At 43.0% G+C, this 23,369-nt stretch overlaps 1 protein-coding gene and 1 non-coding gene across 2 annotated transcripts in view; one reads left to right on the plus strand and one right to left on the minus strand.

The window, feature by feature from the left end:
• The first annotated feature begins 480 nt into the window (after window positions 1-480).
• The window catches only part of si:ch211-236d3.4 (protein FAM107B), a 44,508-nt gene continuing 21,619 nt past the window's right edge, over window positions 481-23,369 (plus strand). Inside the window, exon 1 of the mRNA XM_036983483.2 lies at window positions 481-1,042. Within this exon, the coding sequence (XP_036839378.1) occupies window positions 1,019-1,042 (24 nt within the window). The 5' untranslated portion in view covers window positions 481-1,018. The remainder of the gene's footprint in view (window positions 1,043-23,369) is intronic.
• On the minus strand, window positions 9,300-9,354 carry LOC118965403 (U7 small nuclear RNA). The gene has a single exon (XR_005052729.1). It is a non-coding gene; the product is annotated as a U7 small nuclear RNA (small nuclear RNA).

The raw sequence follows: 23,369 nt of genomic DNA on the forward strand, positions 1-23,369 counted from the left end.
TGGGCCCAAACTAAATCCAGTAGTACATTAGAATGCTTTCCCTGGGACACTTGCCGATTTGTGGCAGCTGCTCCTAGTGGCCAAGTTCTCAGACAGGGACGACACTCAGAACCTGGGACTGTATTTCAGTCAGTAAACAACAGACGAGGGAGTAAATAAGGGCATAAGCGAGGGAACAACTTTCTGGAATTAAATGCAGCTCTAGCAGATCCTGAGAAGGTCAACCTAAAGAGGTGAGAAGCAGAAAATACCATAACAAACAGTTATAAACTCCCACACACACTCACACACCTAGGCATGGTCCGTCCAGCCCAGTAATTTCCAGCTCCTGGTAGTAGCCAGGGGGATGACTGGAGACATAGCGACAGTGACAACCCTGGCTGGAGCTTCTGTCCCACAGTGTGCTTTCTCCCTGGGTTCCTGCACTGTCAGGTTAAATTAGCATAATCCCCCCCCACTGTCCTTAAGTCTGCTAAGAGTGGGGAGTCAGCCAGCAACAGGTGGCTGAGAAGGGTCCGCTCTTGTACAATGGCCATGCTCAGACACGTGCTCACTCACACACATACAGTACATGCACACACACAGACACACACTACCCAGCCGTCTCCTTCTTACTCTCCCTCTCTTTATACAATCTAACTGATAGCATGACCTTGCAATAGTTGAGGTTTGATTTGTGGAGTTATGGATCCCTCCTCAACCAGCCAGGACAGCCAGTCTTGAGGAGCACCTTGTGAACTAGCCTTGTCTGGAGTACAGTACAGCGCCCCTGTCTGTTGTTGTCAGCGTGCCAGAGGGAAAGCTAGGAGGCCCCTCTTCTCTACCATTAATCTGCTCCCTCCCTGGAGCAGGCAGGCAGGGTGGACAGAGCAGAGCTGAGGGAGAGCCTGGAGCCTGACCCTTCCTGGAGGAGTAGAAGGACGTAGGTGATGGAGTGGTGAGGGAGACCCAAACTGTGGTGAGGGAGACCCAAAAGAGCCACATCTGGCCGGGCATACAGACCTGTACATGCAGGAGCATGGGGGCATCTTATTCAAAGAAAGTAAGTTGGCTTCCTCTTTTAAGACGGGCTGGAGTTGCTGTTCAACACTTAATATGTCTTACTATTCTGCCTCAATACATCTTGTTAACTAACCCTAGATATGTTTGGTGGCTTATTTATTGATTTACCTGTTGGGGGTGTAGGGAAGGTATGAGAGGGAGTCACATTCGTTGGCCTTTGATCTAGACTACTTGTAACTAAAGCTATGGTATATAATTTGCTGAAAACTTTATTTATTTGAAAACTCATTATAAAGAACCAAGAACGCCTTTTGCAGACAATCTCTTTAATGGCTTAGAAAAGACAGAAATACCTGTGTCTGTTTGCTATAATACCTTGTTCAGTATAGTAACTGTGGACTTTACAGACTAACAAATTAATTGAATCACTTGGCTGAACATCACACAGAACATAAGCAACTTTTACTAGTCAGCCTTGAAATATGTGATATTTAGCTGTTTGAATGGCAGGATTAGCAACCTTGACCTTTCCATTGTTTACCGTCACACATCCATGCATGAATGTAACTGTGGATAATGCTGGGCATGAAGGCATGCACAGAGAATATAAATTCCGCAAATACTCCAGAGGTTTCTGATTAACTAGGGAACTTCATTGTTGGCCATTGAGCAAGCGACCATGTCCAATAGAGTATGCATAGGGCTGCATTCACAAACATTTGAACTATGGGGTGGGACGCGCCTGTTTGAGGGTGTGGATCAGGTTGTGTTACCATGGAGCCAGTGGATGACAGCTGACAGCTGGGGTTCCCAGAGGGTTACTAGAGCATTATGGGATGCATGTGTCCTCTCATCACCCTAGGGGCCTGTGTCATATCTAAGGGGAATTTATGACCGAGTCAGATTAATGGGCGTATGTCTGACTGTAATTCACACAGTATCTATTTATGTGCTATGCTGAAGCCAGCCTGGAGTCAACATGTGTTCATGTGAAAGAACAGGGAAATGAAAAGTGCAAAAGTTATGAAGTTTGTCATAAGAGAAACACATCACCTATATCAGACACCTGCAGTCTGTTGCAGATTTTTCTGCATAGCTATGTTTACCATACCATTGTCACCAAGTAAGGGAAAAAGGTACACACACCACATACAAATAGTCTTATACTGTGATGAAATACAACCATCATAGGACTAGAATATTTACTCCATAACATTCACGGATCTCAACACAGTGTGACTGTATCTTCAGCTATCTCTTCCCACCTTTACAAATTAAATGACTCAACCTTGCCCAATATCACCAGCATTTTAACTGCATAGTCCCAATCCGAATTACCCCCATGGGTGTTTGGGTGTTATGGCCCAAATGCAGCAAGAATTTTAGTAAAACGTTAGAAGTGAGGCATTAAGAAACATACTCACTCTGTATTATGTGCCTCTTTACAGAAGCTAAGGGGGCATTATAATGAGGAAATTATGCTCTAATTAATTTTTAAAGCAATGTTCCTTATTATTAACGGGTTACATAACATAATACACCTCAGTAGACAACCAGCTGTAACATGATTGATTCAGTCTAACCCTTTTGTTTTGATCTCTCCCAATTCTTTCTCATTGGATGGCTAGGGATTTTTTGACATTATTTTGACAGGGAGTCAATGCTGAGACCAAGTTCTCTTTTCCAGATGAGGCCTGTATAGCAACACAATACACATCAAAATTCAATGAGCACATTAAAGTAACTTTCATATACACATTAAAATACATGTTATAATACACAGTAATACACAAAAGGCAGAACACCATCATAACAAATTATGTTAGGTCCTCTAACAACCGTCTGAAATGTACCAAATCCTCCAATTTTAAAGTGTACTATAGATCATTCCACACGTAAGGTGCAAAAAAACTTAAAGCAGATCTACCCAACTCACTGGTGATTGAAGGCTCTCTTATAGGGTATATAGTGCCTTCAGAAAGTATTAATATCACTTGACATATTCTACTTTTTGCTGTTACAGCCTTAATTCAAAATGTATTAACTTTATTTTTTTCTCACCCATCTAGACACAATACCCCATAATAACAAAGTGAAAACATGTTTTTAGAAATGTTAGCTAATTTATTGTTAAATTGGTTTTTGATCATTGCTAGACAACCATTTTCAAGTCTTGCCATAGTTTTAGAAGTAGGTTTAAGTCAAAACTGTAACTCGGTCACCCAGGAACATTTTTGGAAAGCAACTACAGTTTACATTTGGCCTTGGGTTTTAGGTTATTGTCTTGCTAAAAGGTGTATTCATCTCCCAATTTCTGGTGAAATGCAGACTGAACCAGGATTTCCTCCAGGATTTTGCCTGTGCTTAGCTTCATAACGTTTATTTTTTTATCATAACATGATGCTGCCACCACTATGCTTGAAAATATGGAGAGTGGTACTTAGTAATGTATTGTATTGGATTTGCCCCAAACATAACATTTTGTATTCAGGACAAAAAGTGATTTGCTTTGCCACATTTTTTGCAGTATTACTTTACCGCCTTGTTGCAAACAGGATGCATGTTTTAGAATATTTGTTATTCTGTACAGGCTTCCTTATTTTCACTCTGTCAATTAGGTTAGTATTGTGTAGTAACTACAATGTTGATTCATCCTCAGTTTTCTCCTACCAAAGCCATTAAAAACTGTAACTGATTTCACCATTGGCCTCATGTTGAAATCCCTGAACAGTTTCCTTCCTCTCTGGCAACTGAGTTAGGAAGGACGCCTGTATCTTTGTAGTGACTGGGTGTAAATATACACCATACTGTCACGTTCTGACCATAGTTCTGTTATTTTATCTTTGTTTTAGTATGGTCAGGGCGTGAGTTGGGTGGGCAGTCTGTTTGTTTTTCTATGTTGGTTTTTGAGTTCGGCCTAGTATGGTTCTCAATCAGAGGCAGCTGTCAATTGTTGTCCCTGATTGAGAATCATACTTAGGTAGCCTGGGTTTCAGTTTTGGGTTGTGGGTGTTTGTCTTCCGTGTCAGTGTTTGTCGCCATACTGGACTGTTTCGTTCATTTCACGTTTATTGTTTTGTATTTCGTAGTGTTCAGTTTGTTTTAAAATAAACATTATGGACATTTACCACGCTGCGTTTTGGTCCTCCGATTCTTCTCGCTTCTCCTCAGAAGAAGAGGAGGACGAGGTTCGTTACACATACAAAGTGTAATTAATAACTTCACCATGCTCAAATGGATATTCAATGTCTTATTTTTAAAATGTTACCCATCTACCAATAGGTGCCCTTCTTTGCAAGGCATTGGAAAACCTCCCTGGTCCTTGTGGTTCAAATTCACAGCTCGACTGAGGAAACTTACAGATAATTGTATGTGGGGGGTACAGAGAAAAGGTAGTCATAAAAAATGTATGTTAAACACTATTATGCACAGAGTGAGTCCATGCAACTTATTTAGGCCTGCCATAACAAAGGGGTTGAATACTTGTTGACTCAAGACATTTCAGCTTTTACTTTTTAATTCATTTGTAAAACTTTAGAAAAACATAATTCCACTTTGACATTATGGGGTATTGTGTTTAGGCCATTTTAAATGTAAATGTAAATTCAGACTAACACAACAAAAGTCATGGGGTGTGAATACTTTCTGAAGGCAGTGTAGATTGTTAAAACTGTATCAGGTTGACCTTACTAAACTCATATTAATCATAGAGGGGAAGAGATGCATGTAACACCAGGGTCTTTTATTTAAATGCAACCATGATGAGACAGAGCATGGATATGGCTCTCAGTTTCTTCACTGATAGTACTGCATTTTCCCTACTGCTATCTGGGACATCGAGTAGAGTTAAATCTGTCTTGTGCCAAAAACCCACTGAAGCAGATTAAGGCAATCAGAGAAAATCCCTGTCCACATTACCCAATGGACAGACTAAAAATACTGGCTACCTCTTTAGAAAGAATTTAACTGCAAAGTAACTGGTGTTATGGACTCAGGCATGCAGAGAAACTACAGTATCAGTGCTATGTTTTTTTCACAGGTCTAAAGTTACCCTAAAGCTTACCATTTTTATTGCACAGTAACGTACACTGCTGGTCCCATGTTTCATGACCTTAAATAAAAGATCCCCAAATTATTCCTATAAGCACAAAAAACCTTATTCTCTCAAATTTTGAGCACAAAAGTGTTACCATGCTGGGGAATCTAAAACCGCAGACCATGTGTATGGCGTCTTGTGGGCAATGTCAAAGTTGTGAACAGAGTGCCTCATGGTAATGATGGGGTTATGGTACGGACAACAAACACATTTTATCGATGGCAATTTGAATGCACAGAGATACCGTGAAGAGATCCTGAGGCACATTGCCGTGCCATTCATCCACCGCCATCACCTCATGTTTCAGCATGATCATGCATGTCCCCATGTCGCAAGGATCTGTACACCATTCCTGGAAGCTAAAAATGTCCCAGTTCCTCCATGGCCTGCATACTCACCAGACATTTCACCCATTAAGAATGTTTGGGATGCTCTCGATCGACGTGTACGACAGCGTGTTCCAGGTCCCGCCAATATCCAGCAACTTCTCACAGCCATGGAAGAGGAGTGGGACAACATTCCATAGGCCACAATCAACAGCCTGATCAACTCTTATGCGAAGGAGATGTGTCGCGCTGCATGAGGCAATTGGTAGCCACACCAGATACTGACTGGTTTTCTGATCCACGCCACTACCTTTTTTTAAAGGCATCAGTGACCAACAGATGCAAATCTGCATTCCCAGTCATGTGAAATCCAAAGACTAGGGCCTAATTTATTTATTGAAATTAACTGATTTCCTTATATGAACTGGAACTCCGAAAAATCTTTGAAATTGTTGCAAGTTGCATTTATATTTTTGTTCAGTGTATTTGATAGAACAGCACTGTAATAATTCTGCTGAGCAACCATTCGTCTGTTACCTACAAACCCAGAATATATTTGTAGGTATTTCTTACATAATTGTTTAATTAGACTTTCAGACATAAGACCCGACCCATGCAGAAATTTGGAATGCTTTTTTATTAAACTCCCTGGCTCATTGATGGGGTTCTTTAGTCACTATTGTCTGTGGCCACCAACAGTGTCTAAATGAGGGAAGGAAGAGAAAGATAGTGGAGGAAGGTGAGAGTTGATGGGTAGTAGCCTACAGGTCTGTTCTCAAAGTTCTGGGTCATGGCTAATTAGGTGGTAAGAGTGTTTAAAAAGGGAAAGCATTCTTAATCCCCAAACAGTTTACAGTCAATTCAACATCTATTAATTTAATTGAAATGTCATGGAAACAACGTTGATTCAAGCAGTGTGTGCCCAGTGGGAATGCACAATGGAATTGGAGTACACTGGGACACTAAAGAAAACATTAACAACCTATTTTGACATGTACTCAATACTCTTTTTGTTATTTTCTATAAGTACCATTTGATCAGTTGTGGAGCTTTGAGTAAGCAGTCGCACCATTCTCCTTAAGAGTTTTTGGGAGTAAATCAAGGCATTGTTTAGGTGAGGCACGGTAGGTGCGAAAGTATTCACCCCCTTGGCATTATTCCTATTTTATTGCCTTACAACCTGGAATTAAAATAAAACATATTTGGGGGGGGGGTGTATCATTTGATTTACACAAGATGCCTACCACTTTGAAGGTGCAAAATATTTTGTATTGTGAAAGAAATAAGACAAAATAACAGAACTTGACCGTGCATTTGACTAGGCCATTCCAAGACATTTAAATGTTTCCCCTTAAACCACTCAAGTGTTGCTTTTAGTAGTATGCTTAGGGTCATTGTCCTGCTGGAAGGCAAACCTCTATCCCATTCTCAAATTTATGGAAGACTGAAACAGGTTTCCCTCAAGAATTTCCCTGTATTTAGCACCATCCATCCTTCCTTTAATTCTGACCAGTTTCCCAGTCCCTGCCGATGAAAAACATCTCCCACAGCATAATGCTGAACCACCATGCTTCACTGTGGGGATGTTTTTCTCGGGGTGATGAGAGGTGTTGGGTTTGCACCAGACATAGCCTTTTCCTTGATGGCCAAAAAGCTACATTTTAGTCTCATCTGACCAGAGTACATTCTTCCATATGTTTGGGAAGTCTCCCACATGCCTTTTGGCGAACACCAAACGTGTTTGCTTATTTTTTACTTTAAGTAATGGCTTTTTTCTGGCCACTCTTCCGTAAAGCCCTGCTCTGTGGGTGTACGGCTTAAATTGGTCCTATGGACAGATACTCCAATCTCCGCTGTGGAGCTTTGCAGCTCCTTCAGGGTTATCTTTGGTCTCTTTGTTGCCTCTCTGATTAATTCCCTCCTTGTCACGTCTGCTCCCACTCTTCCCTCCCCCTGGCACTTGAGGACGCCAGGTTGCCCTGCATCACACACTCCTGCCATCCGTCCCACACATCAGCGTTATTGGACTCACCTGGACTCACTTATCACCTGTTTATTTCCTCCCCTATATTTGTCAGTTCCCCAGCTCTGTTCCCACTGTTGCATTGATTGTTTTTTTGTCTTTGTTTTCTGTATGCTGACGCTATTCCTGTCTCGATATATGTCTGTCATTTATTAAATGTTACTCCCCGTACCTGCTTCGTCTCTCCAGCGCCAATACATGTGACACTCCTTGCCTGGTCCGTGAGTTTTGGTGGGCGGCCCTCTCTTGGCAGGTTTGTTGTGGTGCCATATTCTTTACATTTTTTAATAAAGGATTTAATGGTGCTCCGTGGGATATTCAAAGTTTCTGATATTTTTTTATAACCCAACCCTGATCTGCACTTCTCCACAACTTTGTCCCTGGCCTGTTTGGGGAGTTCCTTTTTCTTCATGGTGTTGCTTGCTTGGTGTTGCCCCTTGCTTAGTGGTGTTGCAGACTCTGGGGCCTTTCAGAACAGGTGTAAATATACTGAGATCATGTGACACTTCGATTGCACACAGGTGGACTTTATTTAACTAATTATGTGACTTCTGAAGGTAATTGGTTGCACCAGATCTTATTTAGGGGCTTCATAACAAAGGGGGTGAATACATATGCACGCACCACTTTTCCATAATATATATTTTAGAATTTTTTGAAACAAGTTCTTTTTTCCATTTCACTTCAACCATTTGACTATTTTGTGTATGTCAATTACATGAAATACAAATCCATTTAAATTACAGGTTGTAATGCAACAAAATAGGAAAAATGCCAAGTGGGATGAATACTTTTGCAAGGCACTGTAGGCATGAAGGTTTTTAAACAAATGTTCCCATTCATGGTTAATGTTGTATATGTTGGCTCAATCAGAAATTACCTTTACAAGCTGCAATGCCTATAGCCCATGATAGGATGGAATCCTGGCATAATTTAGGAATACATTTTTTGGGGAATAATGCGAAGGGGGATTAGTACTTTTACAAGACACTGTATCTGTAATGATATGGCTGTAGTGAGAGGGTGAGGGTATCTTAGGTAGATGGCTACATTGAAATAGGAAACATCCATTAGCTATGTTTGTTGACGATTTGTGGGCCCCTATGCCAACCAGATGTACTGCTTACTTATTAAACACACAGAGGTGGTAATGATGATGGGACTTCTGACTAAAACCGTTAAGACTGACAATAATCTTAGAATCTGTAATGTAATGGTTTACTGCAACGCCCTAATGTTCAAGATGCTCCAAAGACCAAGCTCTGGGCAGGACAAATTCCATGCCTGAAAACCAAGTCACATGTTTAAAACTGTGAGACAGAAGACTAGCACTTGCTAATTAAACTGAACACAGGCCAAAAAGGCCACTCAATATTAAGGTTAATTAAAGAGTAAGCCACATACTAACCTTTCCCTGACCCTCTGCAAATGCTTACTTAAATTGTTTAGGTTCCTTGTTTAGGTTCCACCTCTGAAGAATGACGCAGGCTGCTAATAATTATTCACAAATTGAGGGTTGGAACGTTGTGGTGATTTCCACATGGAGTGGAGAAATAACAACAAGTAGGGCATTGACAGCTATCAGTGTAGCTAGCTAGCATATCTAGCAAGCTAATGCTATCTGTTTCTGTTTTTTTTACTACACCATATTCAAAAGATTAGCTACCTGGCTAGGCTATCACAAATGGAAAAATACTATAGTGTATACTATGTTAGGAATATTATAGTTCACTGTAGTGTTTTGCAGACTGAAGTATGGTATACTGTAGTATTTACTATAGTTTTTTTGCAGACTGTGGTGTACCGTAGTATTTACTGTAGTGTTTTGTTTCTTATCTTTAATATATACGTGGGGGGCTTTCTCCTTGAGAAAACCTGCTGGATAAATACTAAAAGATCAAATGTTCCATTACCTATAGGTAGGTAGGTAGGTAGGTAGGTAGGTAGGTAGGTAGTGTCGTGGAAATGTCCTGTATTACCAAATCATGAGAGAGCAAACCACAAACAAGTCAGAGTTATATCATAAAGTCCATACTTAATTATATATGAGCTTCACCATAGCCCTGTGACTCTCAGATCAATTCAGTGTCGATAAATGAATTCTCTGAGAGTGTCAACATAATGGCAACTGAGATCCTTTATAGCAAAGATCCACCCCCTAGTCGACATGACAAACCACAAGTCTTAGGAAAACTACACAAAGGAAGAATTTTACTTAATGAGAGGAGTATCCCATAGCCAGACATCATTAGCTATAAATTATCTTTCAGTTTGCTCTCCTAAAACGAAGTTCCTATCTTGTTCTTGGTACCACTTAGGACCAAAACATTACCTTATCCAATGGCCTATATCAATTGTCAATTCTAGATACTCCCATCAAAAATACAACCCCTCCTGGACAAGCTCACGGAGAGGAGTGACTGGCACACAGACATTGTGGAGCCAAATAACTGGTTCCCCATTAATCACACCATCCCTTCACATGGTTTAGGAATAGTTACAAACATATTCACAGATAAGACAAACCTGACCTCTCCCCTCTCTGGGCTTTTTCCCACATAAGCATACTTATGAACATTGATAAAACATCTTATTTATCAATGTTACCAAAATAATTCTGATTCTGCCACAACAGTAGGTAGGTAGGTAGGTATAAAGGAAGGACTGGGGTCTGTACATTCAGCACTTCAGCTGTCTTCCATAACCGTAGGGAACACTATATATGGCCTATACTTGGCATGTAGGTTTCTTACTTACGGGTGGCACATATTAGGATATGGGGGACATGAATGGGTAGGGTATATGCTCATTAAATACTGTAGTATTTACTATAGTTAAAAAATATATGTTTTTGCGGACTGTAGTGTTTTTGCGGACATTTATAAAATATTTTGTGTGGATAATACTTTAGTATTTCCTATAGTGTTCTACAGTATACTACAGTATACTACACAATTCTATACTAAGTACTACACATGATCGAGGGATAGCCTACTACAGTGTGTAGTATAGTATTCTACTTAAGTGATAATGCCCGAGAAGCGGGTGTTTGTAGGACATATTGGCACGGATGTTGGTCAAACCATGCAAATATATCCTCCAAACACCGGTTTCTCGGGCATTATCACAACGGGTTACCAACATATTCAAATAATGATTTATATATTTAAAAGAGAAATGTTATTTTGATTAATTTATTCATATTATGTCATCCTTCCACAAGATATAGTCCTGAAACAAATCTAGAGTTGCTACCCAAGCCGGCTGGTCGTTCGTTCTATTGGTTCAGTTGCCAGAGACGCGACCCAGTCATTTAGTCTTTTTGTTCTGTATCTATGGACGTTCAGTCGTTCGTTCTAAATGTACCATTGCCATACTGGCTAGCAACGTTCTCATCCATTGCTTGCTAGCAAGCCAACGACAACGATAGCTGGTTCTGGAGCAGGATTTGTCATATGCATTTAGGGAAAACTTCCCCACAGATGGATGGGGGAAACCAGCATCTATTGTTATCTCCAAAGTTGTGTCATCTTACATATTGCGGATGCAAATATGCCATAGAAATAGAAGGTATAAAATGATGCTCCGGTAATATGCATAGCCTAACTACTGAACGGTTTGGACTAGAGACATGTTATTCTACATTGTAATTGACACAGAGCAACCTTTGGTAGGCTGCTGGCAGGATGTTCGGCTGCACTACGGCAATGCTACACTGGACTCGCTAAATGTACAGTAGCCCTTAGGGTGCTAAGCAACTAACAGGTCCAGAACAAATGCTAAGTCAGCCAGTGCTCATACCATGGTTCTCACAGCGAGGGGAAATGAAATGATAGGCTCAATGACTTTGCTCATGATGCACGCCGCAAATGACATGTAACAACACTCTGAGCTCATCGGACATGAAATGAAACACCAATACAAATGTAACAACAGCACAACAAAACAGAAAACAAGTTTGTGGAATCTTCTTTCGTGGATGCCTTTCTATTATAGGATACACACTTGTGGATTCTAGCTGAACCAATCAAAGAAGTGGGCATCGTCTTTCAGCAACAAAAAAAATTGAGTGAATTCCGCTCCTGTCTGCGTTTAAAGGTTCCTTACGTATCAACAGGTGCTCGGGGAGTATCCATCACCCTTTGTGATACAGCAGGAGGGGAAGACACATGAGAAAGCATGTGTGTTCAAATCTCTTTAGGGCATCTACAGGACTCAGCCCCCTTGATGGTTGCACATAGTGTTGAGCAGGGGCACAACTTTCACTGGGGACGGTGGGGGGGAAGTCCTCCCCCCACTTATGAAACCAAAGTTGTGCCCATGGTGTTGATTGTCTGCTGTTGGACATGTTGTGGTGAGGAAGGAAAGGGTTGAAAGCACCTCAGACACCAGCCTGGCCTCAGAGCCATACAAAATATACTTTGCATATTTCTGAGGACCTCCAAGACATATGACACCTACTAATGGTCTAGTTACTTTAGCCAGAAACGAAAGTAGGGAGGTTGGTCAGGGAGGATAGGTGGGCGTAATCCACGACGGTCTAGCAATCCAAAGGCTGAATGTTCGAGGTGCGTCGGGGACAACTGTAGCATTTTAGCTAACCCTTCCCCTAACCCTTATTCTAAACGTAACCCCTGCTACGTAAATTGTCATTTTAGTTTTCCTAACCGCCAATGTACATTTTCCCTGTAATTCTCATTTGTTTATGGCGCAACAAGCAACCTGGTCTCAGATAAAGATGTGTAATACTATACGTCCTCCAAGAGGAATCATAAGTTACTTCATCCAATTCGTATGCTATTGTACAACCGGGTAAGATGTATGATACTATACGTCCTCTGATTTGTATGATATTGATATTGTATCCATTCATTATGTAACCTAACATAATTGAACATATCATACTAAATGGATTGCCACATATTTACATATAGATTAATACAAATTGTCCTGAGACCACGTTGCAGACACAGCTTGCCCTGGCAGTATCCGTAAGACTTCATTAAACAGGAGGAATTCAGGATCAGTCTCAGTGAGTACAGAGACGTCTGTGGATAATGGGTTTAAATATGCCCAAAACAGCAGTTTGTGTCCTGTGAATTTCTATATAAGGCAATGTGGAAAATAAAATTATACATTAGTATACACTTGCCAAAAGTGAATGAGGAGCGATGTGGATGTCTGTATCTGTTGTTATTGTTAAGGTTCACTGAATGTTTAAAAGGAAGGATTGACCATTGCTCTCTGGGTCATGACATTTAGGATGATGCCTTTGATGCATTTTGAGCTGTAACAATCCCAGGGCCTCCAATCCACCAATCGCCAGTCACTCCCTCAACCATGAAGCCAGTGTGATGCTGTATTTAAACAAAAACGATACACTCCAAGCAGGAGAGAATATTAATAACACTTATCACAGTGAGAGAAAACAGAGAGAACCATAATGTTCCTTCATTCCTACATCTGAGAAGAACTGGGCTGGACGGAATGTGCTGTAGCTGTGTCTTTTTATTACATATTTTAAAGCTCCTATAGGTTAATGTAACCTACAGTTTATGATTACATACTTCTTCAATAAACTATCATGACTATTATTGTTATCAAGAAAACTGACACCATCCATGTTTTGTAATAAACTAAATTGTACTCTATAATATGTTATGGAAACAGTACTGCAATTATGACAGTGCTGCTGATTAAAAAATATTTCACATGTAAACATTACAATGGTGGTTTGTCCTTGAGAGAGAGAGAGGTTTACACAATAATGTATGTATCATGGCAAAAATGATAAGATATCAAAACATGTGGAGTACTCACAAATTCCAATTCTAAATCCACTTGAGCCCAACCCTGCTGGACAGGCAATCAATACCAAGCTGGCAAAGCAGAAAACCCAGACACAACATCATACCAGCCAGGCCTGGTCTCTCACCTGTGTGCACACATTTTGATCCCAGGCTATGCCAGGCTGACGCTGGTGTCAGTGCAGCTTATGATGGAACTACAACCTGCCCTGTGTCGTCCGTCCTTGTGTGACATGCTGTCAGACATCTGTCCCTGTTGCTGGCATGTGACCTACAGTCGCCCAGCTGCAGATCCATATGACTAGATGGTGTTTGTGTTTACCTGCATGCTCCTGTCCTCATTACAAGCTCTTCTGGCTCCACCATATAGGACATTATTTTATTTGTATTTTATTTCACCTTTATTTAACCAGGTAGGCCAGTTGAGAACAAGTTCTCATTTACAACTGCGACCTGGCAGTTATACTTAAAATACTATACCATCCAACAGTTAAAATCCCTCAGATATCGGTTTATTCACCAAAGCTGCAACATGGACCTGAAATGATACTGTAGCTGTAATGAGAGTAGAGGGCCTCACTTGGACTAGCTCTGAAGGTGCTGCTATCACAATCAGTTGTGGCAGATATATACTGAAAGTACAAAACATTAAGAACACCTTCCTACTATTAAGCTAGCCCTCAGAACAGCCTAAATTTGTCAGGGAATGGACTCTACAAGGTGTTGAAAGCATTCCACAGGGATGCTGGACCCTGTTGACTCCAATGCTTCCCACAGTTGTGTCAGTTTGGCTGGATGACCTCTGGGTGGTGGACCATTCTTGATACACACAGGAAACTGTTGAGAATGAAAAACCCAGCATCATTGCAGTTCTTGACACAAACCGGTGTGCCTGGTACCTACAACCAAACCCCGTTCAAAGGAACTTAAATATTTTGTCTTACCCACTCACAATCCATGTCTCAATTGGGATCATATCTTTCACCTGGATTCACCTGGTCAGTCTGTCATGGAAAGAGGTGTTCTTAATGTTTTGTACCCTCAGTGTACAGTAGATGTGTTTCTCCACTAGGGGGCAGAATCAGTAGTCTCAACAGAGTTCAATCTGATAATGCATAAATCTGAAATTGTATGACCATTGCATGTTGTGTAGTGTTGCTGTTGTTGTTGTTGTTGCTATGTGTGTGCGCACATACATGTGTGCGTTAATGTGGGTGTATGTTATAGCCTGACTCAGGAAAGTGAACACTTTGCAGTTTAAAATTGTCTTTAAAAATGTTGTTCTGCCTGAGTACATTAGTTTTCCTTCCTTTGATGACTTGTGGTGTAGAATCGCCTTACTGGGATCCCAGATAGGGGGCGGTGAGAGTAACACTAATGTACTGTCCTGGGGTGTACACTGCCCCTGAGCACTGATCTAGGATCAGGTTCATGGAGTGGTTCTCATATTTGTTTACTTTTAGTAAACAAAAAAACTGTCTATTCAGGATCCTGACTTACCAAGGAACTAGCTCAACTTCTCCAAGTCCTCAAGGGAGTCGACAGTGGGTTAACAGCAACACTGACTGTGTCACTACCCATTATCAAGGGGCAATGCTGAAGGGCCTGTCACCAGCTGTCCTACTACATGTGTCAGGTTCTAAATCAACATTACAGGTTTTAAATATGCACACTCTCTTGGGTAGTTCCCTCTGTCTCTTCCAATGAATTAGTCCTGAATACCTCTGACAATCTCTCTGTTTTTATTGCTCTTTCATCGTATCTAGAAAGCAGTGCGATCATGTAGGGTACTGTACTGAGGCAATGTGTCAGCCACAAGACTTGATTGTGTAAGATATATATATTTATATACATGTTTTAAATGGCCAATGATGACACTGCGTCCTTTCAATATTGAAATATGTAGTAATACTATTCAAAGGGTATAATGCAAACATAATTATAACGTTGTGTAATTATCATTGTGGGTGTGGACGTGTTTAACAAAAACACAACAAACAAACATTTCACCAACTGGGGAATATTTTGTTAGTCCCAACAAGGTCAAATGCTATTTCTAGGGGGTTTAGGGTTAAGGTTCGATTTAGTGTTAGGGTTAGAATTAGGTTTAGGGTTAGGAGCTAGGGTTAGTTTAAGGGTTAGGGTTAGGTTTAGATTTTTGGGGTAAGGTTAGGGTTAAGGGTAAGGGAAAATAGGATTTCGAATGGAACTGAATTGTGTGTCCCCACAGGTTAGTTGTACAAGACTGTGTGTGTGTGTGTGTAACTGAATGCATAACACTGATCTCTAATGGGCCAGGTAACCAGTCCTGCTACTGTCGATATCAACCAGGCAATATCAAGGTTAGGGTTAAAGTTAGAATTAGTGGTTGGAAGGTGCCATGGTTGTGTACTTCCTAGCAACCCTGCTCTCCTGTCCGGAGCCTCTGCTACCAGCCTGTGTCGTCTGGGTAACCTGAGCACCCTAAGGTGTGAAACCAGAGCACCAGATCACTGGACCAGGGTCCAAATCGATTTGACAAAAAAAGTCCAACCTCTTTGTCTCAAACCTTATTATGGGGTAGAGGCATAGAGGCACTTTCTCAGGATGCTTAATAAAACCAGAGGAAAATCAAACAGGACTGAATGGAAAGGTCAAATGACCACTGGTGGTAAGGAGACACTGGGCCAGGGCAATACACAACATAACATTCTAAACCCAGGTCAGCCAGCCTGTAGGCACACAGTAGGATGCTTTATGAACACCGTGTTTCCCGCTATCTATTGCTGTTCACTGGACCCTATGATTACTTGGCTACATAGCTGATGCCTGCTGGACTGTTCATTAATCACGTACTCCATTTTGTTTATTTTGTTTATCTGTCGGGCCCAGCCTCAAACTCAGGCCACATGTGTAGTTAACTGACCCTCTCTGTCCATTCATCGACATTTTACCTGTTGTTGTCTTAAGCTGATTAGTTGCTGTCTTACCCGTTGTTGTCTTAGCTAGCTCTCCAAATCAACACCTGTGATTACTTTATGCCTCGCTTTTTGTCTCTCTCTAATGTCAATATGCCTTGTGTACTGTTGTTTAGGGTAGTTATCATTGTTTTATTTTACTGCAGAGTCCCTAGTCCCACTCAACATGCCTCAGATAGCTTTTTTTTCCCACCTCCCACACATGCGGTGACCTCACCTAGTATAACTAGTGCCTCCAGAGACGCAACCTTTCTTATCATCACTCAATGCCTGAGTTTACCTCCACTGTACCCGCACCCTACCATACCCTTGTCTGTACATTATGCCCTGAATCTATCCTACCATGCTCAGAAATCTTCTCCTTCTATTCTCTGTCCCCAACGCACTAGACAACTAGTTTTGATAGCCTTCATCCTACTCTTCCTCTGTTCCTCGGGTGATGTAGAGGTTAATCCAGTCCCTGAGTGTCCCCATGTGCTCTCTTTTGTTGCATGTTAACATCAGAAGCCTCCTCCCTAAGTTTGTTTTACTCACTCCACCAACCCTGATGTCCTTGCCGTGTCTGAATCCTGGTTTAGGAAGGCCACCAAAAATTCTGAGATTTCCCACATTTTCCGTCAAGATAGAACTGCCAAAGAGGGGTGAGTTGCAATCTACTGCAGAGATAGGCTGCTAAATTCTGTCATACTTTCCAGGGCTATGCCCAAACAGTGCTTCTAAAAATTTTTTTATGAATCTCTGCAGAAATAAGTCTCTCACTGTTGCCGCCTGTTATAGACTCCCCTCAGCTCCCAGCTGTGCCCTGAACACCATATGTGTTACGGTGCGAGGCTGGTACCCGAGGCTACTCTGAAAAGGAGATAGCCCGGTCGCAGACGAAGGAAGCGAGTTGTGGGCGTATTCTGCCCAGGGGAGCTGTTCTGACCAAGACGCAGGGTTGCGAAAAGAAAGACTGCGTAAGATGCGACCAATAGTCTGATTGGCCCGTTCTGCTTGACCGTTAGACTGGGGGTGAAAGCCGGAAGAGAGACTGACGGAAGCCCCAATCAAACGGCAAAACTCCCTCCAAAATTGAGACGTGAATTGCGGACCTCTGTCCGAAACGACGTCTGACGGAAGGCCATGAATTCTGAAAACATTCTCGATGATGATTTGTGCCGTCTCTTTAGCAGAAGGAAGCTTAGCAAGGGGAATAAAATGAGCCGCCTTAGAGAACCTGTCGACAACCGTAAGAATCACAGTCTTCCCCGCTGACGAAGGCAGTCCGGTGACAAAATCTAAGGCGATGTGAGACCACGGTCGAGAGGGAATGGGAAGCGGCCTGAGACGGCCGGCAGGAGGGGAGTTACCGGACTTAGTCTGCGCGCAGACCGAACAAGCAGCCACGAAGCGACGCGTGTCATGCTCCCGGGTGGCTCCCTGCAGGATCTCGAAGGCTGAAGACATAAGAGGAAGCGGATAACGATTCTTCACTGTTATGTCATTCAGCCCTCGATAATCTATGCAGGGGCGCAGGGACCCGTCCTTCTTCTTAACAAAAAAAAACCCCGCTCCGGCGGGAGAGGAGGAGGGGACTATGGTACCGGCGGCAAGAGCTACAGACAAATAATCTTCGAGAGCCTTACGTTCGGGAGCCGACAGAGAGTATAGTCTACCCCGGGGGGGAGTGGTTCCCGGAAGGAGATCAATACTACAATCATACGACCGGTGTGGAGGAAGAGAGGTGGCCCTGGACCGACTGAACACCGTGCGCAGATCGTGATATTCCTCCGGCACCCCTGTCAAATCACCAGGCTCCTCCTGTGAAGAAGAGACAGAGGAAACAGGAGGGATAGCAGACATTAAACATTTCACATGACAAGAGACGTTCCAGGAGAGGATAGAATTACTAGACCAATTAATGGAAGGATTATGACAAACTAGCCAGGGATGGCCCAAAACAACATGTGTAAAAGGTGAACGAAAAATTAAAAAATAAATGGTTTCGCTATGATTACCAGAAACAGTGAGGGTTAAAGGTAGCGTCTCACGCTGAATCCTGGGGAGAGGACTACCATCCAGGGCGAACAAGGCCGTGGACTCCCTTAACTGTCTGAGAGGAATGTCATGTTCCCGAGCCCAGGTCTCGTCCATAAAACAGCCCTCCGCCCCAGAGTCTATTAAGGCACTGCAGGAAGCTGACGAACCGGTCCAGCGTAGATGGACCGACAAGGTAGTGCAGGATCTTGAAGGAGAGACAGGAGTAGTAGCGCTCACCAGTAGCCCTCCGCTTACTGATGAGCTCTGGCTTTTACTGGACATGAAGTGACAAAATGACCAGCGCAACCGCAATAGAGACAAAGGCGGTTGGTGATTCTCCGTTCCCTCTCTTTAGTCGAGATGCGGATACCTCCCAGCTGCATAGGCTCAGCACCCGAGCCGGCAGAGGAAGATGGTAGTGATGCGGAGAGGGGGGCAACGGAGAACGCGAGCTCCTTTCCACGAGCTCGGTGACGAAGATCAACCCGTCGCTCAATGCGAATAGCGAGTTCAATCAAGGAATCCACGCTGGAAGGAACCTCCCGGGAGAGAATCTCATCCTTTACCTCTGCGCGGAGACCCTCCAGAAAACGAGCGAGCAAAGCCGGCTCGTTCCAGCCACTGGAGGCAGCAAGAGTGCGAAACTCAATAGAGTAGTCTGTTATGGATCGATTACCTTGACATAGGGAAGACAGGGCCCTGGAAGCCTCCTCCCCAAAAACAGATCGATCAAAAACCCGTATCATCTCCTCCTTAAAGTCCTGATACTGGTTAGTACACTCAGCCCTTGCCTCCCAGATTGCCGTGCCCCACTCACGAGCCCGTCCAGTAAGGAGAGATATGACGTAGGCGATACGAGCAGTGCTTCTGGAGTAAGTGTTGGGCTGGAGAGAAAACACAATATCACACTGGGTGAGGAACGAGCGGCATTCAGTGGGCTCCCCAGAGTAACACGGCGGGTTATTGATTCTGGGCTCCGGAGATTCGAAAGCCCTGGAAGTGGCCGGTGGATCGAGGCGGAGATGGTGAACCTGTTCTGTGAGGTTGGAGACTTGGGTGGCCAGGGTCTCAACGGCATGTCGAGCAGCAGACAATTCCTGCTCGTGTCTGCCTAGCATCGCTCCCTGGATCTCGACGGCTGAGTGGAGAGGATCCGAAGTCGCTGGGTCCATTCTTGGTCGGATTCTTCTGTTACGGTGCGTGAATGAGGACCCAAAAGCGAATAAACGTAAACAGAGCTTCTTTAATAACAAAACATACGTAGGCTCAGATGGACCGGCAGATTCCGACAGGACAGGACAAGGTTGCAGCAAACATGACGATAGTCTGGTTCAGGCATGAATAACACAAACAAGAATCCGACAAAGACAGAAGCAGAAACAGAGAGAGATATAGAGACCTAATCAGAGGGAAAAAGGGAACAGGTGGGAAAAGGGGTGACGAGGTAGTTAGGAGGAGACAAGGAACAGCTGGGGGAAAGAGGGGGAGAAAAGGTAACCTAATAACGACCAGCAGAGGGAGACAGGGTGAAGGGAAAGGACAGAAACAAGACACAACATGACAATACATGACAATATGTGAATTGATTGCCCCCCACCTATCTTCAGAGTTCGTTTTGTTAGGTGACCTAAACTGGGATATGATTAACACCCCGGCCGTCTTACAATCTAAACTAGATGCCCTCAATCTCAAAAAAATTATCAAGGAACCCACCAGGTACAACCCCAAATCCGTAAGCATGGGCACCCTCATAGATATTATCCTGACCAACTTGCCCTCCAAATACACCTCTCCTATTTTCATTCAGGATCTCAGCGATCACTGCCTCATTGCCTGCATCCATAATGGATCAGATATAAAACACTTCTGCGAGCAGGTCTTTCTAATCGACCTGGCCCAGGTATCCTGGAAGGATACTGACCTCATCCCGTCAGTAGAGGATGCTTGGTTGTTCTTTAAAAGTAATTTCCTCACCATGTTAAGTAAGCATGCCCCTTGCAAAAAACGTAGAACTAAGAACAGATATAGCTCTTGGTTCACTCCAGACCTGACTGCCCTTGACCAGCACAAAAACATCCTGTGGCATACTGCACTAGCATTGAATAGTCCCTGCGATATGTAACTTTTCAGGGAAGTCAGGAACCAATACACACAGTCAGTTAGGAAAGCAAAGGCTATTTTTTCAAACAGAAATTTGCATCCTGTACTCCAAAAGGTTTTGGGACACTGTAAAGTCCACAGAGAATAAGAGCACCTCCTCCCAGCTACCCACTGCACTGAGGCTAGGAAGCACTGTCACTATTCGATAAATCCACGAAAATCGAGAATTTCAATAAGCATTTCTCCACACCCCCCGCAGCTACTTGCCCAAGCCTCCCCAGCTTCCCCTCTCCCAAATTCAGAGAGCAGATGTTTTGTAAGAGCTGCAAACCTTAGACCATACAAATCAGCTGGGCTTGACAATCTGGACCCTCTCTTTCTAAAATTAGCCGCCGCCATTGTTGCATCCCCTATTACTAGTCTGTTCAACCTCTCTTTCGTATCGTCCGATATTCCTAAAGATTGGAAAGCTGCAGCGGTCATCCCCCTCTTCAAAGGGGGAGACACTCTAGACCCAAACTGCTACAGACCTATATCTATCCTACTCCGTCATTCTAAGGTCTTCGAAAGCCAAGATAAACAGAACACTGACCATCTCGAATCCCACCGTACCTTCTCCACTATACAATCTGGTTTCAGAGCTGGTCATGGGTGCACCTCAGCCACGCTCAAGGTCCTAAACGATATCATAACCACCATTGATAAGAGACATTACTGTGCAGCCGTATTCATCGACCTGGCCAAGGCTTTCGACTCTGTCAATCACCGTATTCTTATCGGCAGACTCAACAGCCTTGGTTTCTCAAATGACTTGTTCACCAACTACTTCTCAGATAGAGTTCAGTGTGTCAAATCGGACAGCCTGTTGTCCGGACCTCTGGCAGTCTCTATAGGGGTACCACAGGGTTCAATTCTCGGGCCGACTCTTTTCTCTGTATATACCAATGATGCGATCTTGCTGCGGGTGATTCCTTGATCCACCTCTATGCAGACGACACCATTCTGTATGAATCTGGCCCTTCTTTGGACACTGTGTTAACAAACCCCTAAACGAGCTTCAATGCCATACAACACTCCTTCCTTGGCCTCCAACTGCTCTTAAACGCTAGTAAAACTAAATGCATGCTTTTCAACCGATTGCTGCCCACACCCGCCCGCCCGACGAGCATCACTTCTCTGGACGGTTCTGGCTTAGAATATGTGGACAACTACAAATACCTTGATGTCTGGCTAGACTGTAAACTCTCCTTCCAGACTCACATTAAGCATCTCCGACTTGTCATTTACAAAATAGCCTCCAACACTCTACTCAGCAAACTGGATGCAGTCTATCACAGTGTCGTTCATTTTGTCACCAAAGCCCCATATACCACCCACCACTGCGACCTGTATGCTCTCGTCGGCTGGCCCTCGCTACATATTCATCGCCAGACCCACCGGCTACAGGTCATCTATAAGTCTTTGCTCGGTAAAGCTCCGCCATAACTCAGCTCACCGGTCACCATAATGACACCCACCCGTAGCACGCGCTCCCGTAGGTATATCTCACTGGTCATCCCCAAAGCCAACACTTCATTTGGACGCCTTTCCTTCCAGTTCTCCTCTGCCAATGACTGAATGAATTGCAAAAATCGCTGAAGTTGGTGACTTATATCTCCCTCACTAACTTTAAGCATCAACTATCTGAGCAGCTATACACAGCCCATCTGTAAATAGCCCATCCATCTACCCACCTCATCCCCATATTGTTTTCATTTCATTTTTTGCTATTTTGCACACCAGTATTTCTACTTGCACATCATCATCTGCACATCTATCACTCCAGTTTTAAATTGCTAATTTGTAATTACTTCGCTTCTATGGCCTATTTATTACCTTACCTCCTTACGCCATTTGCACACACTGTATATAGATTTGTATATAGATTTTTCTATTGTGTTATTGACTGTACTTTTGTTTATCCCATGTATAACTCTGTTTTGTTGTTTTTTGTCGCACTGCTTTGCTTTATCTGGCCAGGTCGCAGTTGTAAATTAGAACTTGTTCTCAACTGGCCTACCTGGTTAAATAAAGGTGATTTTATTTTTTTATTTTTTAAGTAGGGGCTAGGTCCAGTGCTTACAAAAGGGATTTGGCCCAGGAATCCTCTACTGTAACTGGGATTTCTGGAAAACGTGGTAATTTTTGGGAAAGGTACCAGAATTTTGCAACCCTAGTACTGAGACAAACCTGTTATAGGACAGGTTGAGCCTGCTTGGATTTGATTGTCCACTTATAGAGGCAAGGCATGAACCTCGATACACTCATGGGGCAGGAAAATTAAGAGGATAAAGTTATGGACACTCATAAGCACTGGAGATCAATACAGAGCTTACTGTTCGTTATTCAGACAGTATGAGTTGACTCATCATTGACAGAGGGGCTTATGCAGTGTGTGGCTGTAACTATAGAGGGATTTTATTCCACACTAAGCTCATTTAAAACTTGACTCTATTGTTATTGGCACAGGCTTTTCTTCTTATACCTTCTTAGAGAGCCCCCTGGTAATTGTAATACTGCTTAGAGCAACTCTGTTGTACTTCAAAGCAATGAGAGAAAACATTTTTTATTATAACTATTCAATTTTACAAAAATGTATTCCATTTACCTTGAAAAAAATCTTTAGACATTATCATGACTGAAGCCTCTACTTTGATCACGTCACAACAAAAATGTGTATCATAGTACTTGATACAATCAACAGATATTATGTATTTTCCATGTGAGAACATGTATTATTTATAATTTGTCATATTCACAGAACATTTTAGAGTTGGGAGTACATGAGGAACACCCTGTCCCAATACAGTGACAAAACCTTCATCCCCCCAAGTCTCCATTTCCATGCAAGACACAGAATTCACCCCATACCCCACCAGTGGATTAACAGAAATGCCCCCACCCCAGTAATGCCAGGATGTGGGTTGGTGGGGGGACTCAAGACAGTAAAGGGCCTTGTCACTACACCAAGCCTGAGAAGGCCTCACCTAGCAACCGTAG

Source organism: Oncorhynchus mykiss, chromosome 7, assembly GCF_057628025.1.
Source record: "Oncorhynchus mykiss isolate SJ-2025 chromosome 7, ASM5762802v1, whole genome shotgun sequence".
NCBI classification, from domain to species: Eukaryota; Metazoa; Chordata; class Actinopteri; order Salmoniformes; family Salmonidae; genus Oncorhynchus; species Oncorhynchus mykiss.